The sequence below is a fragment of the Oryctolagus cuniculus genome, chromosome 5 (assembly GCF_051225735.1).
Source record: "Oryctolagus cuniculus isolate XC-2025 breed Fujian yellow rabbit chromosome 5, ASM5122573v1, whole genome shotgun sequence".
NCBI classification, from domain to species: Eukaryota; Metazoa; Chordata; class Mammalia; order Lagomorpha; family Leporidae; genus Oryctolagus; species Oryctolagus cuniculus.
This window is the reverse complement of record NC_142871.1, coordinates 54772561-54792176: the sequence shown is the minus strand read 5'-3', so window position 1 is coordinate 54792176 and position 19616 is coordinate 54772561. Positions and strand designations below refer to the sequence as shown.

At 41.6% G+C, this 19616-nt stretch overlaps 2 protein-coding genes across 2 annotated transcripts in view; one reads left to right on the top strand and one right to left on the bottom strand.

The window, feature by feature from the left end:
• NT5DC1 (5'-nucleotidase domain containing 1) overlaps positions 1-8130 on the top strand; it is a 141446-nt gene extending 133316 nt beyond the window's left edge. Inside the window, exon 12 of the mRNA XM_008263394.5 lies at positions 6456-8130. Coding sequence (XP_008261616.3) covers positions 6456-6535 — 80 coding nt within the window. The 3' untranslated portion in view covers positions 6536-8130. The remainder of the gene's footprint in view (positions 1-6455) is intronic.
• A 3847-nt stretch (positions 8131-11977) lies between these two features.
• Positions 11978-17232, bottom strand: TSPYL4 (TSPY like 4). The gene has a single exon (XM_008263393.5). It carries the CDS (start codon positions 15874-15876, stop codon positions 14635-14637), a length of 1242 nt encoding a protein of 413 aa, XP_008261615.3. The 5' UTR covers positions 15877-17232; the 3' UTR covers positions 11978-14634.
• Between the last annotated feature and the right edge of the window lie 2384 nt (positions 17233-19616).

The following is a 19616-nucleotide window of genomic DNA, read 5'->3' as shown; positions in this document are numbered from 1 at the left end:
CTGTCCCGGATGCCCCTCTTCCAGTCCAGCTCTCTGCTGTGGCCAGGGAGTGCAGTGGAGGGTGGCCCGAGTCCTTGGGCCCTGCACCCCATGGGAGACCAGGATAAGTACCTGGCTCCTGCCATCGGATCAATGCAGTGCGCCGGCTGCAGCGCGCCAGCCGCAGTGGCCATTGGAGGATGAACCAACAGCGAAGGAAGACCTTTCTCTCTGTCTCTCTCTCTCACTATCCACTCTGCCTGTCAAAAAAAAAAAAATATCATTATAGAATAAAAGTAAAATATTTTTAGATATACCAAAAAATGTAAAAAAATTTGAGAGTATCTCCAGAAGTCTTTCACAACAGGAAATAATAAAGGGTATTGTTCTCTAGGTAAAAGTTCAATTGTTCCTTATTGGAAAATTGAAGATTCTAGAGTGACTATATAGTAACAAAATGATAAATAAATTAAAATGAATACTTCCTGGTTGAAATAATAAAAAAAAAAAAAATAAAGTCCTATGGAGTTAAAATAGAGAATTAAAAGTACATGACAGCCGGCGCCGTGGCTCAATAGGCTAATCCTCCACCTTGCGGCGCCGGCACACCGGGTTCTAGTCCCGGTCGGGGCGCCGGATTCTGTCCCGGTTGCCCCTCTTCCAGGCCAGCTCTCTGCTATGGCCAGGGAGTGCAGTGGAGGATGGCCCAGGTGCTTGGGCCCTGCACCCCATGGGAGACCAGGAAAAGCACCTGGATCCTGGCTCCTGCCAGGATCAGCGCGGTGCGCCGGCTGCAGCGGCGGCCATTGGAGGGTGAACCAGCGGCAAAGGAAGACCTTTCTCTCTCTGTCTCTCTCTCTCACTGTCCACTCTGCCTGTCAAAAAAAAAAAAAAAAAAAAAAAAAAAAAAAAGTACATGACAACAATGGCATGTAAATGCCCAAAAGGAGCAGTTGGAATGAAGATGTTCTAACATCCTTGAATATATGCAGTAAAGGATAAGAGTATGTTAAGTATTAATAAGTCAGAAATGCATGTTATTTGGGCCGGTATTACATATGGGTGCCAGTTCAAATCCTGGCTGCTCCACTTCCAATCCAGCACCCTGCTAACAACCTGGGAAGAGCATAAGATGGCCCAGGTACTTGGGCCCCTGCTACCCACATGGGTAACCTGGAAGAAGCTCCTGGCTCCTGGCTTTCACAGGCCCCAGCCCTGGCTGCTGTAGCCACTTGGGGAGTGAGCCAGCGATGGAAATTTCTCTCTGTTTGTCTCTCTCTGTAACTCTGACTTTCAAACAAATAAATAATTCTTAAAAAAAAAAAAAAGAAACGCATGTTGTAATCACTAAGATAACTGTCAAAAGAATTATAATGATATGCATACCAAACTAATATATAAAAATAATGCTAAGAATACAAAAGAAAGCAAAAAGGGGAAGAAAAAGAGAATATTAGGAATAAACAGGACAAATGAGTAGTATTTAGTAAGATGATAAATTTAAACCTATATTGAATATAGGTGACTAAATACTTCAAATAAAAATCTGAATAAAATAATACCTAACCACAGGTTATTTATAAGACATGTGTTAAACATAAGAACTCGTCTTAAATTCAGAGGGAAAGCGATAATACCATACTAACAGTGACCAAAAAGAGTGACTATATTAATATGAAGCCAAGTAAATATTAAGGGAAACAATTCTTTATTAACATGAGCATCTCATTATATTGATGAATTATCAGTTCTCAGAAATATTAACCAGAAATCCAAAATATTGAGCAGAGTCCCTCTCTTCTTGTTTTCACAACTCTTAAAACATCCATTCTGCTTTAAAGGATTGTATGCTTTCTGCCCGGATTCATAGTTTCCAAGTTCCCTTCAGAGCTTGGCAAAGTCCTTGGAAGAGAAAACCAGCAGAGCACACATCTCTGCCCCTTGCTCCTAGCTACTCAGTTTTTGTCTCTGCAGATCTGCAAGTCTGCCAAGAAAGCCCTACTAGTGTTTCTACTGCCAGTAGCGTCTCCTGCCACCAGGCACAATTCAAGTGCCTGAGGGGAAAGGCTGTGGCAGGCTGCAGGCTCACCTTTCTGCTGGCCATGCTTCCCAGAAACTGTGTCCACCACAAGTCATGGTTGCCTCCTCGGCTGATTGTATTTTATTAGTCTGATGTTTTATATTTTACCCAGCCTTTCTAATTATTTTAGCTCCCAGGTAGAAGTGGAAGTCTAGTTACATTTTTTGGACTTCAGATTCTTTTTCTTTTTCTTTCTTTCTTTTTTTTTTTTTTTTTTTTATTTGACAGAGTTAGACAGTGAGAGAGAGAGAGACAGAGAGAAAGGTCTTCCTTCTGTTGGTTCACCCCCCAAATGGCCGCAACGGCCGGAGCTATGCCAGTCCGAAGCCAGGAGCCAGGTGCTTCCTCCTGGTCTCCCACGCGGGTACAGGTGCCCAAGGACTTGGGCCATCCTCCACTGCCTTCCCGGGCCACAGCAGAGAGCTGGATTGGAAGAGGAGCAGCCGGGACTAGAACCCGGTGCCCATATGGGATGCTGGCGCCTCAGGAGGAGGATTAGCCAAGTGAGCCACAGCGCTGGCCCCCAGATTCTTTTTCTTTAAGTTAGAGATGATTATAACAGGCTGCATTTCCTCCCGCCTAGAATGGCTGTGAGAGAAAGCAAAGCAAGCTATGAGTATTTATCTGAATTATTGGTAGGATGGTGATGATATGATGACCCTGAGATACATAAGCCCTTCTAAAAGATCCATCCTCTATGCCAGTATGCAAATCAATATGTATACTTTTAAAAAAAAACTATCTCCTTTTAATTGGTTTCAAAAGAATGTATTTTTTTCCATTTTGTTCCACACTTACATACATAAGATTAAAGAAAAACAGCTTAGATACAGTTCTTCCTGTTACAAGTAGTTGTTCTGCTTTTTTTTTAAAAAAAAAAAATGGAATTTGGAACTTTATGGGAGAGGGCAGCCCAGAATTAAATTATTATTTTCAATTTGTTTAGTTCACTTTATTTCCAAAATTATCAAATTATTAGTGAGAGAGTGTGAAAGTGGAAGCCACTAAATTATTCTGAAGTGCTTCAATGAAAAGGCTCAAGATTATGTGATTGTGAAGTAGTTAGAAAAGTGAATCTCTCATTCTAGGATTTAAATATTTCTCCAAACAATTAGAAAATAACCATCTCTTCTTAAACAAGCATAAACTCAGTGCACCTCCTATTTTATGTTCCAAAAGCTGTTTTCACGAGACCCTGGAAGAAAATTTGGCAAGACTTTTACCTTCAATGTGGTTTTTCTCAGGAGAAAATATTAAGTACAACTTGCCAGTATCCAAACACTGCTAAACTAATGCCTGATTTCTGGTGGGAAAAGGGTGAAGAGTTTTTACATCATATCCGTTTGTTGATTTTGACAATCAATATTTCCTCAAAAAAGCAAAATTTTGATCTCTAAGTTGGCATCATTGCTGTGATCTCATTCTCATAAAGAAGTTGTATCTCACACAGACTTGAGATTGATTATTCCAGTAACAGATTCAGCACAGTTGGATACTACTATGTAATTTACCTCTAAGTAAGAAAAATGGCTAGAAGAAAACAGGTGTAATGAATGTATTAGACTTGAAGATAGAATCTTTATATAATCTTTATGTCAATTTTAAAGTGCCAAGAGTTGTTTTGTTTCTGTCTGTATTATATTAGTTTACATTGAACTTACTGTGTAAGAATATTCACTTTGGTTCATTTAATTGTTTCCAAAAGTTGGATAATAGGGTTAATATTGCACAAAGTTAAATAGAACACTTTTTTGGTTAGCAGGCATTTGGGTTTGTCTCTCTTTCCTTCAAACTATCACTCAACAGTGACTCCTGAAACAGAATTACAAATATTTTCCTCTTGCCAAATCCCAGGTCTCATGAATCCCCCTCCTGGGGATCCTTGTTTTAACAGAAGTCATCTGGCCTCAGTCTGTCTATTCCATTCTCAGATTTACCTTTTTTGTTACTTGGAGAAAATAAAATTATTTGGTTGAGATGGGAGGTAAAAAACAAACCTATTGACTCCTTTTTGACTCTTAATATAATATGTATTATATGACTAGGCTGGCGCCATGGCTCAATAAGCTAATCCTCCGCCTTGCGGCGCCGGCACACCGGGTTCTAGTCCCAGTCGGAGCGCCGGATTCTGTCCCGGTTGCCCCTCTTCCAGGTCAGCTGTCTGCTGTGGCCCGGGAGTGCAGTGGAGGATGGCCCAAGTCCTTGGGCCCTGCACCCCATGGGAAACCAAGAGAAGCACCTGGCTCCTGCCATCAGATCAGCGTGATGCGCCGGCCGCAACGCGCCGGCCGTGGCGGCCATTGGAGGGTGAACCAACGACAAAGGAAGACCTTTCTCTCTGTCTGTCTCTCTCTCACTGTCCACTCTGCCTGTCAAAAAAAATATATATATATATATAATATGTATTATATGATTCATGTATATTATATATTATGACTCTTAATGTAATATGTCTTTATATATACCTGTGCTTAGTCTTGGTTATCTCTTTTAAATGATGACCAGAAGTCATTAGTCATTTAATAGCTATTATAAAAGTTTGTACTTAAGAGCTGTATACATTACCAATGGTGGTTGGTAGAATACTAATAGCTACACAGAGGCCTTAATATTTACTTTAAAAAATATATAGGAAAGAAGGGAGAAAGAGGTCCTTAGCTCAACTTTTGGTCTGTATCATGTTGGTGGTATAGCAGAAATTCAGTGCCTCAGATGTATAATTTTAAACTCAGTTTTTACAAACAGTTTACTTTCCAGAACATTTCTAAATGTGGGGCTTAAAATCTCCAGCTGACTGAGGAGTGAGGACATATGACATTCACTAATGCAGAATCCTGCTGTTTACAGCAATCATAACTTTCTCTGGCATCAGAAAGCCACTGTTCCTTCCCATTCTTTAGCATTAATTTTTTAAAAAGATTAACAGCATGGGCTTTGATGATTCTCAGTGGCATCTAATATAAAATGTGACTCATGCAAGTATCATTAAAGGCTGCCAAATGATGTTTTCCTTGTGAAATTCGTGAAGAAAGGATCACTGCCCCATACTTGCATGTGGAATGAATATTGTAACATGATATATATTGTAATGTTTCCTTATGTATTTCTGGTAAATATTTCCTTAGAGATATATGGGGAAATTACCTAAAGGGTAGTTTTTGAGAGGCCTATATGAGGATATCACAATGTGCTACCATCAATAAGGTATGCATTGTAGGTTCTCTCAAGTCCCCTTGAGGCCTTGTGTGTATTTTCAGGGAGTAGAAGGTACATACCATATAGAAAAAGTTGCCATGTTGTGCATATTAGAGTTCTTACTTTGCTGAACAGGGGAAGATTATACTTAGTAATCCTATGGGACTATATGGAAGTTTATTCTCATTCACCAGTTACATGATTCCCTGAGTGCAGCCTACAGGTTTTTTAATTAAAAAAAAAAAAAAGAAAGAAATCCAGATATGAGTATTCCTATTTTATGTGTTAACTTTCATGTGTAGAATTTAAAACTAAACTCCCAAGGTGGGCTTTGACCTAGCTGTTAAGACACACTTGGGATGCCCACATCCCTTATTAAAGAACAATCTTGGTGCTGCTCCAGATTCCAGCTGATATGCACACCTTGGGAAAGAGGTGATGGTGCAGATGGTTAGGTCACTGCCAACCATATGAGAGACCTGGATTGAATTCTGGACTTTTAGCTTTGACTTTGCTTAGCTCCAGCTGTTATGGGCATTTAAGGAATAAACTAGAGGATAAGAGAGTGCCTGGCCTCTTGGCCCTTAAAATTAAAAAATAAACAAACAAACTCCCTAGTTGGCATTCTGGAAATGGTTTGTGATGTCTTTACATGTGACTTGACTTACATATTATTGTAAACTTTATAGTGAAGGACAGTTGCACTCTGCACTGTAGTTGCCAACCATCCAGCTTGTATTTGTATTAAAATTTGTATTAAACTGCAGGTGCCGCGGCTAATCTTCCGCCTGCGGCGCTGGCACCCCGGGTTCTAGTCCTGGTCAGGGCACTGGATTCTGTCCCGGTTGCTCCTCTTCCAGGCCAGCTCTCTGCTGTGGCCCAGGAGTGCAGTGGAGAATGGCCCAAGTCCTTGGGCCCTGCACCCACATGGGAAACCGGGATAAGTACCTGGCTCCTGGCTTCGGATCAGCGCAGCGTGCCGGCCGCATCTGCCATTGGGTGAACCAACGGAAAAGGAAGACCTTTCTCTCTGTCTCTCTCTCTCTCTGTCCACTCTGTCAAAAAAAAAAATTGTATTAAACTTACAAAATTATTTTTAAAAAGTTTTCTTAGCAGTGAATATCAAGGTTTTATTTATTTACATTTATGAAGGGTATTTGGAGACCTGCAGGATAATCAGATTGTTTTGTTTTTTCTACAGAATTACCCCTGGACTACAAATTTACAAGATTTTCTTCAAGCAATTCTAAAACAGCCGGCTACTATCCATTGGTTCATTAGACCATTGGCAGTGGCCCAATAGTCTTATCAAATGATGAGACACTGATAGCCAAATAGGTTATTGTTACTGAAAAATAAAGACCCATATAGGCAGCAAGTGCACTCTAAAAAAATGTTAATTTTCAAAAAACATTGTAAATGCTTTATAACAAACTTTTATGAGAACTGACCAAAAAATTGATATTTGTTTATTGGTCTTTTTTACAGAAATCATTTTGATGTTTAACAACTGGCACTGTGTTAAAGCCTCAGCAGCTTATAACTAAAGAGGACTTTGGTGATATTTTTTATCCCAATAGTTTTGGAATCAGACTTCCCCTGGGGAGATACACACATTTACATACAAATCTATTCCAGTGGTTTTTTGGGAGTGTGATCCAATGACCAACAGCAAAACAGCATGGAATAGCATAGGAGACCTGAGAACTTGATGATGAACATTTGTGGGCCCCATCCCAATCCTACTGAATTAGAAACTCTGGGATCAGGGCCCAGCAATCTGTGTTTTAAGAAGCCCTCCAGGTGATTATGTTTTAGTCTACAGTTTGGGAACCACTGGTTACAGCATATCTTTCAGAGAGTTGTTTCATTGGTCTTGATAGATAATAGCTGAACATTGAAATGTAACTTTTGAATGTCCCAGGAAAGAGCAGCCAGAGTTGAGAACAACTGATCTATACTGGTTTCTTCAACTTCTATCCAAGAACTTTTGAGACTAGCTATTAGATTTTATGCTATTCCTGTGTTTTCCAAACTAGGAAATAAAAGAGACATGATTTCTTTTGAGATGATAGAGTCAGTATGGAACAGACATGGTACTGAAGCCATTATCTCAGCCTCCATTGATATCCATTAGGTTAGTGTCCCCCATAATGTTCAAGGCTACTTAATTCATTTTTAAGAACTTGAAGGCATGTATTCTCAATGAGAACAAAAATTGGTTGTTGGTGTGAAAACAATCCTAAGTAATACATTGCATTGTGGCCTTCTGAAGCTCAACCCCGCCCAACAAAGTCTTATTATTTATTGTTAATTTCTATCATTTGGGGGGAACTATAATGTATAAAGTTACCAATTAAATTTTTCTCCTGAGGGTGATAATACAATGCTGTAAGGATTTTACAGGTATATCATAATCTAGGATTGTTGTGTTCTGTCTGCTCTGTATAGTCAATAGTAGCTGCTTGGAGCCAGATAATGTTTGTAAGTTCCTGATTATTTTTTATGCTGTCATTTCACTCTGTGCATCATGTACAGTATCAGGAAACTGACTACCAGTTTACTTGGATTGTGCCAGGGAATTAGCATATTGAAACATGCAGTGAAAGGATATTTTGTTAAAATCTGTAAATGTTCATTTAAGTCCCAAACATACAGTGGGGATGAGTTTCTCAGGGGAGGTAAAAAATTGAAGTTTTTTCCTCAAAGTGGCTTTGTTTTGTATCTATCTATAGGTGATATATTTGGAATTGATACACTGAATGTCATTGTAATATTGACATACATCAAGCATTGAGCTAAGTGAACAATGTTATTCTCATGTATGCTTTAAATAGATTCTTGATTTTGTTTCAAAATAAAAGATATTTTCCTTATGTATGTTTATTTCATAAATGGCAAAGAATGTATCTTAAAATGTTTATAAACTGCTGTAAATGTGAAACATGAGAATCCCCAAATAAGCAGTTAACTGCATTTTCCTGGCCATTGAGGAGTGGAAACTTTTTACTCTAGTCAGAAATTCTATTTTTGTCAGTACCTACCTGAAGACCTGAAAAGGGTACCACCTAATTTGACCAGATTTTTCCATCTTGTCAAAATTGGTTAGAGTTTAAGTTTCCTTCCACTTTTCTAGCATATCCCTGCTTCTTCCTTTTTTTTTTTTTTTAAGATTATTTATTTGAGAAGTAGAATTACAGAAAGAGAGAAGGAGAGACAGAGAGAAAAGTCTTCCATCTGCTGGTTCACTCCCCAAATGGCCACAATGGGCTGATCTGAAACCAGGAGCCAGGAGCTTCTTCTGGGTCTCCCACATGGGTGCAGGGGCCCATGGACTTGGGCCATCTTCCACTGCTTTCCCAAGCCATAGCAGAGAGCTGGATTGGAAGAGGAGCAGCCAGGACACAAACTGGTGCCCATCTGAGATGCAGATGCCACAGGCAAGGGTTAGCCCACTATGCCACAGCGCCAGCCTCTCCCTGCTTCTTCTAATGAATGTTGTTTTTTTAGACTATAATTGGGTTTTTACATTTTTATTTCATTCCTTATTCTGAAATGTGACCTTGTTTCTAATTGTATATGAAGAGTAAAAATAATCATCTGAAAGTGGCACAATATTTAAAAGAATAATTCTAATAAAGTTATATGAAGAAAAATTATGTAACTGAGCAGAAGACTTAATTTTAGAATTAGCACACAGGCAAATATTCATCATCTAAGAGACTCAAAAATAAATGGGAGCTGAGATTTTCTTTGCTGGCCACTATTCATCTCAGCACAGGGAAGATCTGAATGGCACAGTGGTCAATTGTTTTGTCAGGATTTGCTATTTGGAATATTGAGATAGCAGAAACTTTCACTGTTCAATGTATTGTAATTTAAAATCAGCTTCTGAGTTTTGTTAAACAGTAAATTGAAATCATGTATTATTTGCTATCATTTACATCCAACAATTTATATAAATTATATATAAACACACCCAAGAAGATCTATGTACTTATTTTATATAACAACCCAACCTAAAATATCAAATTATATCTCTTGATATAATAACTTTGCCTATTAGAATCACATGGATAGAGGATGGCACTGTAGCGTAGCAGTTAAAGCTGTCTGCAGTGCCAGCATCCCATATGGGCGCTGGTTCGAGTCCTGGCTGCTCTGCTTCCAACCCAGCTGTCTGCTATGGCCTAAGAGAGCAGTGGAAGATGGCCCAAGTGCTTGGGCCCCTGGACCCACATGGGAGACCCCAGGGAAGCTTCTGGCTGCTAGCTTCGGATTCATGTAGCTCGAGCCATTGCGGCCATTTGGGGAGTGAACCAGCAGATGGGAGACCTTTCTCTCTGTAACTCTACCTCTCAAATAAGTAAATCTTAAAAAAAAAAAAAAACTCTTGGTTTTTAGAACCATCCTCAGAAATGACTGACTTCACCATAGCTACTACATATACATTATCTCATTTCTTCCCTACAGCAATCTTACAAGGTGTGTATAATTATTAAAATTTTAGATGAGGAAATTAAAATTCAGAGTTTAAACACTATACTTGCTCACAGTTGCACTGTTACTAACGGACAGTCTGTGTAAGCCCAACTTTGAATTGTGCTTTTTTTTTTTTTTTATAAGATTTACTTATTTGAAAGAGAGACATTCCATCCACCAGTTCACTCCCCATTGGCCACAATGGCCATGGCTTGGCCAGGCTGAAACCAGGAACACAGAGTTCTGGTCACATTTCCCACATAGATGGCAGAAGCCCAAGTACTTGAACCATCATCCACTGTGTTCCCAAGGGCATCAGTTGACTGACATATACAGTCTTCCATATTGGATCTACATTGGGACAAAATCTAAATCTAAAACCACACTTGAACAGTCGTACCATGCTAGGACATAAGAGGGATTAGAAATAAAAACATGGCTCTGTGCTAAAGTAACTTATAATTTGGCCAGCTATTAAAACACGTAATATTAAAATAACTATCTGTAATGTAATACTTACCTAGAAGAGTGAAATAAAGATCCAAGAACCACAGGAGTCCTAAAACACAGAGTCTGTCTTGGAAGCCATAATGTAAAGGTCAGCAATAATCAGGCCTACTCTTTGTGTTCAGGGTCAAGTGGTCACCTTGAGTACTTACCAAATTCCCCTTGCTGGTGTTAAAGTAACCAAAATGCAAAAGTAACGAAAACTGGTCTTTGAGTACATTTAGTGAGAAATGGGCTACCTGGACAGTAGAGAAGCTGGGTCCTACCTTAGAATGCTAAGTGCAGCAGCACAGACTGTTTGACAGTCTTGTGCTGTTCACCTGTTAGATCTTTTTCAAAGAATTTTTTTTTTTTACTTTAATTACTTAGTCCTTGATGCATTCTTGGTAAAAGTCAAAATTTAATAAACTTTGTTGGAATGTAATAAAGGACTAAGTTACTAATATATATTAAAAGCAATTTCCTAATTGCTTTATTGATAAATTTTATTTATTCTTTATACTTTACTCTTCAAATTTGATAGAAATGTCTAATTCTCCAAAGTTCTTAAGACAAAGCTAAACACCCAGAAGTGGAAAAGGAAGTCCAAAGCTACTATTATGTAGGAAAAAGGGAAATTAGTGTGTCATTGTTACTCACAGGGTAATATGGCCTGAGCAAACCAAAACAATATATTTCTTTTTTTTTTTTTTTGTAAAGATTTCTTTATTTGCAAGTCAGAGTTACACAGAGAGAGGAGAGGCAGAGAGAGAGAGGTCTTCCATCTGATGGTTCACTCCCCAACTGGCCACAATAGCCGGAGCTACGCTGATGTGAAGCCAGGAGCCAGGAGCTCCCCTCCCTCCAACTCTGTTCTCCCACGTGGGTGCCGGGGCCCAAGGACTCGGGCCATTCTCCACTGCTTTCCCAGGCCACAGCAGAGAGCCGGATTGGAAGCGGAGCAGCTGGGCCTTGAACTGGCGCCCATATGGGATGCCAGTGCTTCAGGCCAGGGTGTTAACCCACTGCACCACAGCGCCAGCCCCAACACAATATTTCTTTGGTAACTAGAGGATGAGAGAACCTTTTAACAGGTTTGGAAGTCTGCATATAAAATATTTAAAATTAAGAGCCAAAAAGATTTAGCAGGTGTGTGGACTAGCAATTGACAGTGCCTCTATCCCATTTCAGAGTGCCTGGATTTCATATGGGTGCTGGCTCTGCTCCCAGCTCCAACTTCACTAATGCACACCCTAGGAGCCAGAAGGTCATGGTTCAAATGGCTGAGTCTCTGCTGCCCATGTGGGAAACCTGGCAATTCTTTTTAAAGCACATAGTTGTAGGAAAAGGAATAACTGCACTCACAGAATACATAATAATTAATTCTTCCAAAAGTCTATCTTAAGTTAATTAAGATTATAGCAAAGATGCTAAGGATGGTACATAAGAAGTTTTCTGCTGAAAACTACTTTAAGGTAGAAAATCAGTTGCCACCAAAACCTACAACAGTTGTATAAGAAATTTATGTTCATGGGTATGCACTTGTAGATGAGTTTTTCCCATTTACCATTTTTTAAGCAAAAAATTGTTGGGTTTGGTAGCTGTTTGCTTTTTTTTTTTCCTTGTCAAACTGTCAGGACAATAGGTACTATAACCAATTGATAACTTTAATGATCTTACAACCTTTTATATTAAACTATAACCATTTGATAACTTCAATGATTTTACAACCTTACAATTAAACTAGACAACACAGAACTTTCCATTTATTTTTATTTTTTGGTGAAAACAAGAAATATAGTAGTGATATGCTTCATTTTTCCTTCAAGCACATAGAAGACAAAAGTACTAGTGTGCCTTGTTTAGTTTGACAGAGTAATTGTACTACTAGTACTTAAACTGGTTAGGAACATATAAGTCAAGTACATTATTACTAGGGCAAGAAATATCAAGTAAGACAACAGTTATATTTTTCATTTTAAGACTAGTTTCACAAGACTTGGCAACAATTTGTAAAATCTTAAGACTCTTCAAAGATCACATTATTCAGGTTATATTTCTAAGAATAAAGCTATATATGAACAGAGACCAGAACAAGCTAATTACTGAATATTCACGGAAGTCTTCAGACTTCACAGGACACAAACGTATTTTTGTACATGTTCTCAATTACAAGCAAAAAGTAGGCTTGTAAACATCAAATTTGCCATTAAGCTGAAATGGAGAGAGGAATAGGATTTTACTTAAAGTGAAATAAGGAGCATTCACCATTACTCTTCCACATAAATAAAGGTCACTCCTAGAATAACAGAAGACATCAGACTTGGATTTATGTTTACAAGTATGGCAAATCTGAGTAAGGAAAAACTTGAGAAAAATCTATGAACATCCCATTTAAACTCCAGCCCCTTTGATTCCTCGCCTGTACCCTGGAAAGTGCCTCAGGAGTCTCCCCTTCCACCTCAGATCCTGCAGGGTTTGCTTTTCTGTTGGTCTTTCCAAGCCCACTCCACAATGGGATCATTTCTACTTCTGAGTTTTACTTAGTTTCCCCAACCTAATGCGTCCTTTCTGCTGCTTGTGTCCAGACCTCATAAATCCTCAAAGACTCAGGGCAAAGCCTTCAAAATGGAAGGGAAAAGGGCAAAGGTGTGTGGTCATCAGCACCACCAGATACCCTCACACCTAAGACAGCCCTAACACTGCCACTGCCCCACCTATTGGAACTTACCCTGGAAATTCTGATGGACTCCACATATCCCCTTAGCCCCACGAGGCCGACTGCAGTCTGCTCCCTCGTTTGTTAGAAGAGAAGAAGGGGAGGAAATGCAGAACTGAAACCTGAGGGACAAGGTGGCCAGGCAGTAGGCTGGAGGCCCATGGGAAAACAGAGCACTAATAAAATAGGATAAAGGACAGGGTGACCCACAAAATCCAACTGCGTGATCATTTCTACGAAGTCCAAGGCCCAAGAAAGAATTGCCAGTAAAGCTAAGTTTTGGTTGCTTTAGCTCATATCTTGTTTGAGACCTGTCCTGAACCCCACCTCCTAGCTTCTCAAACTAAAGTTCAAGAAACACACAAGTTTTGGTTGAATTGAGGGGTGGGAGGGATGACAAGGCTAGCCTAAAAGAACAATGCCCTTAAATAATTAGAGATCTCCCTTTGAAACTTGTAGATCTTCCTAATGCAATTAGAGTGGGCGGATGAGAGCAATAAGAGATCTGAAGTCTGTTTTACAGTATTTGGACAAAACCAAGAGAGCAAATTAAACAAAAAGACTGCTCTGCCAGTTTTATTTTCTGTTTCTGAGCTGTAATCGCTTCAGAAAGAGAAAGGGAAGGAGGAGTGTTAGGTTTGAGAAACTCCACATTCCAGAAACAACCACCTATTCAGTTCCCCCACTCTGGCAACTTTGTTATGTTCAGAATGAGTGTGGGAGGGTGATGAGGGGTGGTGCCTAACAAAGTTGCCCAGATTAAGGATGGTTTGTTGGTTAGGGCTTGGTAAAGCTAACTGTTGGAAGACATTTGTCTCGGCATTGGTTTGGGCACTGTCACTTAAGCCAGGCCAAACTGCCTAACAGCCAATTAGGGTACAGGTGTGGGTTTCCTGCATGCTGCCTGGGAACCAAGTCTACAGATGGTTCTTGAGGAGGCAGACAATGGTGACCTGTGCTAAACTCAACCAGGTGAGAGCAAGTAGGGGTGAGCTACAGCACAGGCCTTCATACTCACCAGCAGCTGGTCACAAAGCAGAGTAACCAAAGGGAAAGAAAGGGCACCATGTGATAACACAGAACACCTCTCATCTGTTACTTCATTCATTCCTAGCAGTCACCCACCAGCCACCTGCTTGTTCTACCAAGTAACTAGCAGCGTAGATGGCATAGGGCCTGGAAGGCAGCTGGAATTCAGTCAGTGGTAGCCTGGAATGTCCAGTTTGGGCTGATGGCTGCATTGGGATATCAAGTTTCATCTTGCAGTGGTGAAAATCAGGACATGCCTAAAGTACATGAGTATCAGGAGCACAGCAGCATTAAGTATGAAGTCCAGCTAGTTATTTGTAAAGATGTGTCAAGCTTCCTTGTGGGAGAAAACCACTTACAAAACCAGAAGATGACCATGGTCCCAGACAGGGCCCAAGCCATGCAAAGAAAGTCTGTATCTACAGCATCAGGAGCTTGGCATAGAAGCATTAGAAGGCCATGCACTTGGAACAGCAACAGGATGCAGAACAGCGTGAAGGCCTAGAGGGAGAACACAGGCAGATAAGCAACAATCTGCTGAAGATTCAGAAGATCCAAAGGACAAGGTGATCCAGTATGAAGAGAAAGCAGACAGAAGACTGCATGCTATTGGTGAAGCGTAGGTCCAAGAGGGAGTGGCAGGAGCTTCTCAGGAGAGTAGAGATTAGCCAGACTGGAACCTGAAGGACCGGGGGCTTTCCACTGGCTGCCTTGGTGGGCCGCGAATTCCTCGGCGGGACCCATCACCCATCAGGTAGTACTGTAGGGGATTGGACCACAGTTCCCCTTTGATAATCTCAGCAATCCTGTCGAACTCTAGGAGGCTGTGATCCGAGAACCAGTTAAAGAAACTGGGGATAGTGTTCCCTTCCCGGTTCCTGTGAATTTGAGCCTGGGGGTCTTGGCCTCGGTGCCAGCGGATTGGAGTGGAGAGAGACACCACCCGGCCAGAGGATCTGCGCTCATATTCCTTGACAAGCCCCTCGTTTCGGAAGTAGGGGTTGCTCTGAAAGATGAACTTGAATTTGCAGCCTGCTCTGGGATGTTTAAGCTCCTCCACTTCCAAATTAATCATGTACCTCATCATGTCTTCATCTTGGCCGCTGATCATAGGTGACAGCTGGGGGTGGTTCCGAAAGGCAGTGACCCAGAAACCTGGGATATTTTGGATAATGAAGCTCCTGCGCTGCATATGAAGCCTTCGCATCCGGCCAAACTTACGCTCCAACTGAAGAAAGGCCCTGTCTGCCTGGGCATTTACGTTAGACAGCTCCTGATCGATGGCCTCCAGCGAGTCCATGCAATTATTGATCTTTGGCGCCCTGGGACGAGCCTCCTCTTTCGCCCCTCCTACCACCTTCTTTTCCTTCGGTGCCGCCTTCTTTTCCTCCATCCCCACCTCAGCTTCTCCCTCCTTTCCCTCTGCCACAGCGATGGCGCACTTTTTAGTCATTTCCTTGGCCTTCGCCCCGGGCAGCATCTGAGACCCCAACCCCCCTGCGCCACCGGCTTCTAGAGCCTTCTGCCCAGCAGAGCTGCGCGGCTCTTCACGCTGACAGCCATTTTTCTGGCTGTTGTCTGCTGCCACGGAGGCAGAGCCGGCTTCCAAGCCCTTCGTGGGAGACACAGCATCTTCCTGTCCTGCTTTGCTCACCGCACCGCCGCTATTCGCAGCAACGCGCAGGCAGAGCGCGGGACCGCAGTCCACGGGATCCCGGGGTGCACCTCCCTCCGCAGCGCTTTCCACACCGACCCCACCTGTGTCCGCCATTGCCTGTGTCTCTTCTGTTCCCGCACAGAATCCCTCGCACTGGTTTAGGTCCGCACCTCCTGGAGTATGGTCGGGAGCAGCGAGGGCCGGGGCTTCAGAAAGAGGGAGCTTATTGTCCCCCTGGAGGTTGCTCATCTTGGGAGAAGGCAGACCTGCGGCGGATGCGCGCTCCTGGTCCTCTGCAGCCGCAGCGCTCGCCGGAGTCTACACCTAGCCCCACCCCTTTTCGTCTTCTCGGCGCGTGCTGCCATGGCAACCGGGAACGTCAGGGCGGGGGCGTGTTACCTTCGCGCGAGAGCTCCAACTCGCTGCGCCTGTGATTATGCTTGTCCATCAAGCGTATCCCTTTGTCCTTTTTGTTACAAAATGTTCGGAATTCATTCGTCTAGAAAATAAGTTTGGCTTACATAAATGCATGTAGCCCACAAGCAGCTGAGAACTGTGTTAAGGTGGGTTTTTTTACGCCTCTGAATGAATTTCTAAGGCACCAAAGCTATTGTCTCAAAATATTTAATAAAATAAAAAAATAAGGTTAGCTATTGTCTATTCAAATCAGTTCGTAGTGCTGCTCATGACTAGGAAAGCGGATTCACCAACTGACAGGCCTGCCTTCTTCAAGGTACAGAATGATGGCTGTTACCAGTGCATTGAGATGAGCAGAGTTTGATTTCTAAAGTGAAATGTTGCTGTATTAAATGTTATAACTTTAACACTAGGAGCAGGTGAAAAGGAAACTTTTATCAACCTAACAGGGCAATAATGGATTATGTGAATTTCTTTACAGATTTTAAAGCTTATATATTTTGGCTAGTGCTCACATAGCAATTGACTATTATTTCCTCTTTATTTTTTTTTTTAAATAAAAGATTTATTTTTATTCATTTGAAAGGCAGAGTTACAGAGAGAGACGGGACTGGGGACTGGGGGAATCTTCCATCCATTGGTTCATTCTCCAAATGGCTACAATGGCCAGGCTGGGTCATCTGGAAACCAGGAGCCAGGAGCTTCTTCCAGGTCTCTGACCTGAGTGTATGGGCCGAAGCACTTGGTTCATCCTCTGCTGCTCTCCCAGGCTCATGGGAAGTGGAGCAACTGGACTTGAACCGGTGTCCCTGTGGGATGCCAGTACTGCAGGTAGCTGCTTAACTTGATAAGCCAAAAACCAGCCCCATCCTCTTCACTTTTTAATGGATGAGTATGGAGGCAACGACATGTGTGCAAAACGTTAGCCTTTACGCCGGATTCTGTCCCAGTTGCTCCTCTTCCAGTCCAGTTCTCTTTTGTGGTCCGGGAAGGCAGTGGAGGATGGCCCAAGTGCTTGGGCCCCTGCACCCGCATGGGAGACCAGGAGGAAGCACCTGGCTCCTGGCTTCGGATCAGCGCAGCGTACTGACTGTAGTGGCCATTTGGAGGGTGAACCAACAGAAAGGAAGACCTTTCTCTCTGTCTCTCTCTCTCACTGTCTAACTATGCCTGTCAAAAAAAAAAAAAAAAAAACCTACTTTTAGCCTTTAAGCATTTCTTGAAAGAAATATAACCACAAGGGATTTTAATTTTTAAAATGATGTGTATTACATATTGCTTTTCTTCGGGTTATAATCTTAATCTAGTTTCTGCTTCATAATCCCTCTGGACATGAAACCAGCAAATATTTGCTAAAATTTACTCCTGGCCTATTTCACGACAGGACAGCAGCAACATTCAGCCACTTGCTGGTATCTAAACTATTGTCTCTTAAAATATTTACTTAAAAAGTCTGAAAGACTAATTATTCATCAGCTCATGGAATTCATTTGATAATGATATCATTACTCTTAGTTTGTTGAATGTGAGAATTACTGGTGTTTACCCTTAGAAAAATGGGAAACAAATTTTGCATATCTAACATCGTAAATTTGAGTTAGAATAAACTCTAAAGCACACCAGATTATGTTCACTTTCAAGTAAGAGCTCAGAAGTATGGATTTAAAGGAAATTTTTTTTTAAAGCAGCATGTATACTGAGTAAGGGAATGCTCTTGGAAGAACACTGCTTACAGCTTTATTTTGTACCCCTGGTCAGCCTACTCAAGCACCTATTTCAGACTGACCTGTTAATTGCCTGCCAGTAAATCAGTTATCCCAGATAAAACGTGCAAACAACATTCACTTAACAGATAGCAATTATTTTTCTGTCCTCTTTTTCACTTTTCATTTATTTATTTATTTATTTATTTTTTGACAGGCAGAGTGGACAGTGAGAGAGAGACAGAGAGAAAGGTCTTCCTTTGCCGTTGGTTCACCCTCCAATGGCCGCCGCGGCCAGCACACTGCGGCCGGCGCACCGCGCTGATCCAATGGCAGGAGCCAGGTACTTCTCCTGGTTTCCCATGCAGGTGCAGGGCCCAAGGACTTGGGCCATCCTCCACTGCACTCCTGGGCCACAGCAGAGAGCTGGCCTGGAAGAGGGGCAACCAGGACAGAATCCGGCGCCCCGACTGGGACTAGAACCCGATGTGCCGGCGCCGCAAGGCTGAGGATTAGCCTAGTGAGCCACAGCACCGGCCCTCACCTTTCTTTTAATGATTCCTATTTTCAACCTTGTGGGGTGAAATCAGTCTATTGATTTGTCTTTTTTTGTAAACAAGTAAACTGTTCTATAATTGATTTATTCTTTGACTGCTCTGCTTTGTTCCCTTTTCTAAAGAATTTTTGTACTGTTTAAAGAATCACTCTTGTATGGAGGGAAGTATCACTATGTTCCTAAATCTATATATATATATATATGAAATACATGAAACTTGTATAACAAATAAAATTTAAGAAAAAAGTCACTGTTCTGGGTTTTAACCTGAGATAAAATACAGAGAAGACAGAAATGCTGATTCAGTTACTTTGTGGGGCTGGTACTGTGCAGATAAAGGTGCCACCTGCAGTGCCAGCATCCTATATGGGCACCCATTTGAGTCATGGCTGCTTCACTTCTGATCTAGCTCTCTGCAATGGCCTGGGAAAGCAGTGGAAGATGGCCCAACTCCTTGGGCTCCTGCACCCACATGGGAGACCCAGAGAAAGCTCCTGGCTCCTGGCTTCAGATTGGTGCAGCTTCAGCTGTTGCAGCCATCTGGGGAGTGAACCAATGGATGGAAGACCTCTTTCTCTCTCTTTGCCTCTACCTCTCTGTAACTCATCTTTCAAATAAATAAATATTTTTTTTAAAAAAAGGTTACTTTGCAGAGGGGAAGAGGTTACTTTTACAGACTTTTTTTAGAAAATTATAAAATTACACATGAAATTTTTTTATGTATACCAAAAATTTTTAAAGGTTTATACCTTTACCACTCAAAACATCCTTGTCTGTAGCTTTGATTATTCCTGTTACCTGAATCATTTTATACTCCTAACAACCTGCCTATTCTTTTTTTTTTTTTTAAGATTTATTTTATTTATTTGAAAGAGTTACAGAGAGGGAGAGACAGAGAGAAAGGTCTTCCACCCACTGGTTCACTCCCCAGATTGCCGCAATGGCCGGAGCTGCGCCAATCTGAAACCAGGAGCCAGGCTCTTCTTCCAGGTCTCCTAGGCAGGCACAGGGGCCCAAAGACTTGGGCCATCTTCTACTGCTTTCCCAGGCCATAGCAGAGAGCTGGATTGGAAGAGGAGCAGCCAGGACTAGAACTGGCACCCATATGGGATGCCGGTGCTTCAGGCCAGCGCTTTAACCCACTGTGCCACAGTGCCGACCCCCTGCCTATTTTTTTAAAACTCAGATCATGTAGCTTGTAGTAGGCATTTTAAAGGCATTAAATTTTATAAACAAGGACTCAGGGAGCACTAAGAAGTTAAATTGGTGATGGTCATACATATAAATATGACAACTGACAAATTGCTTTCATC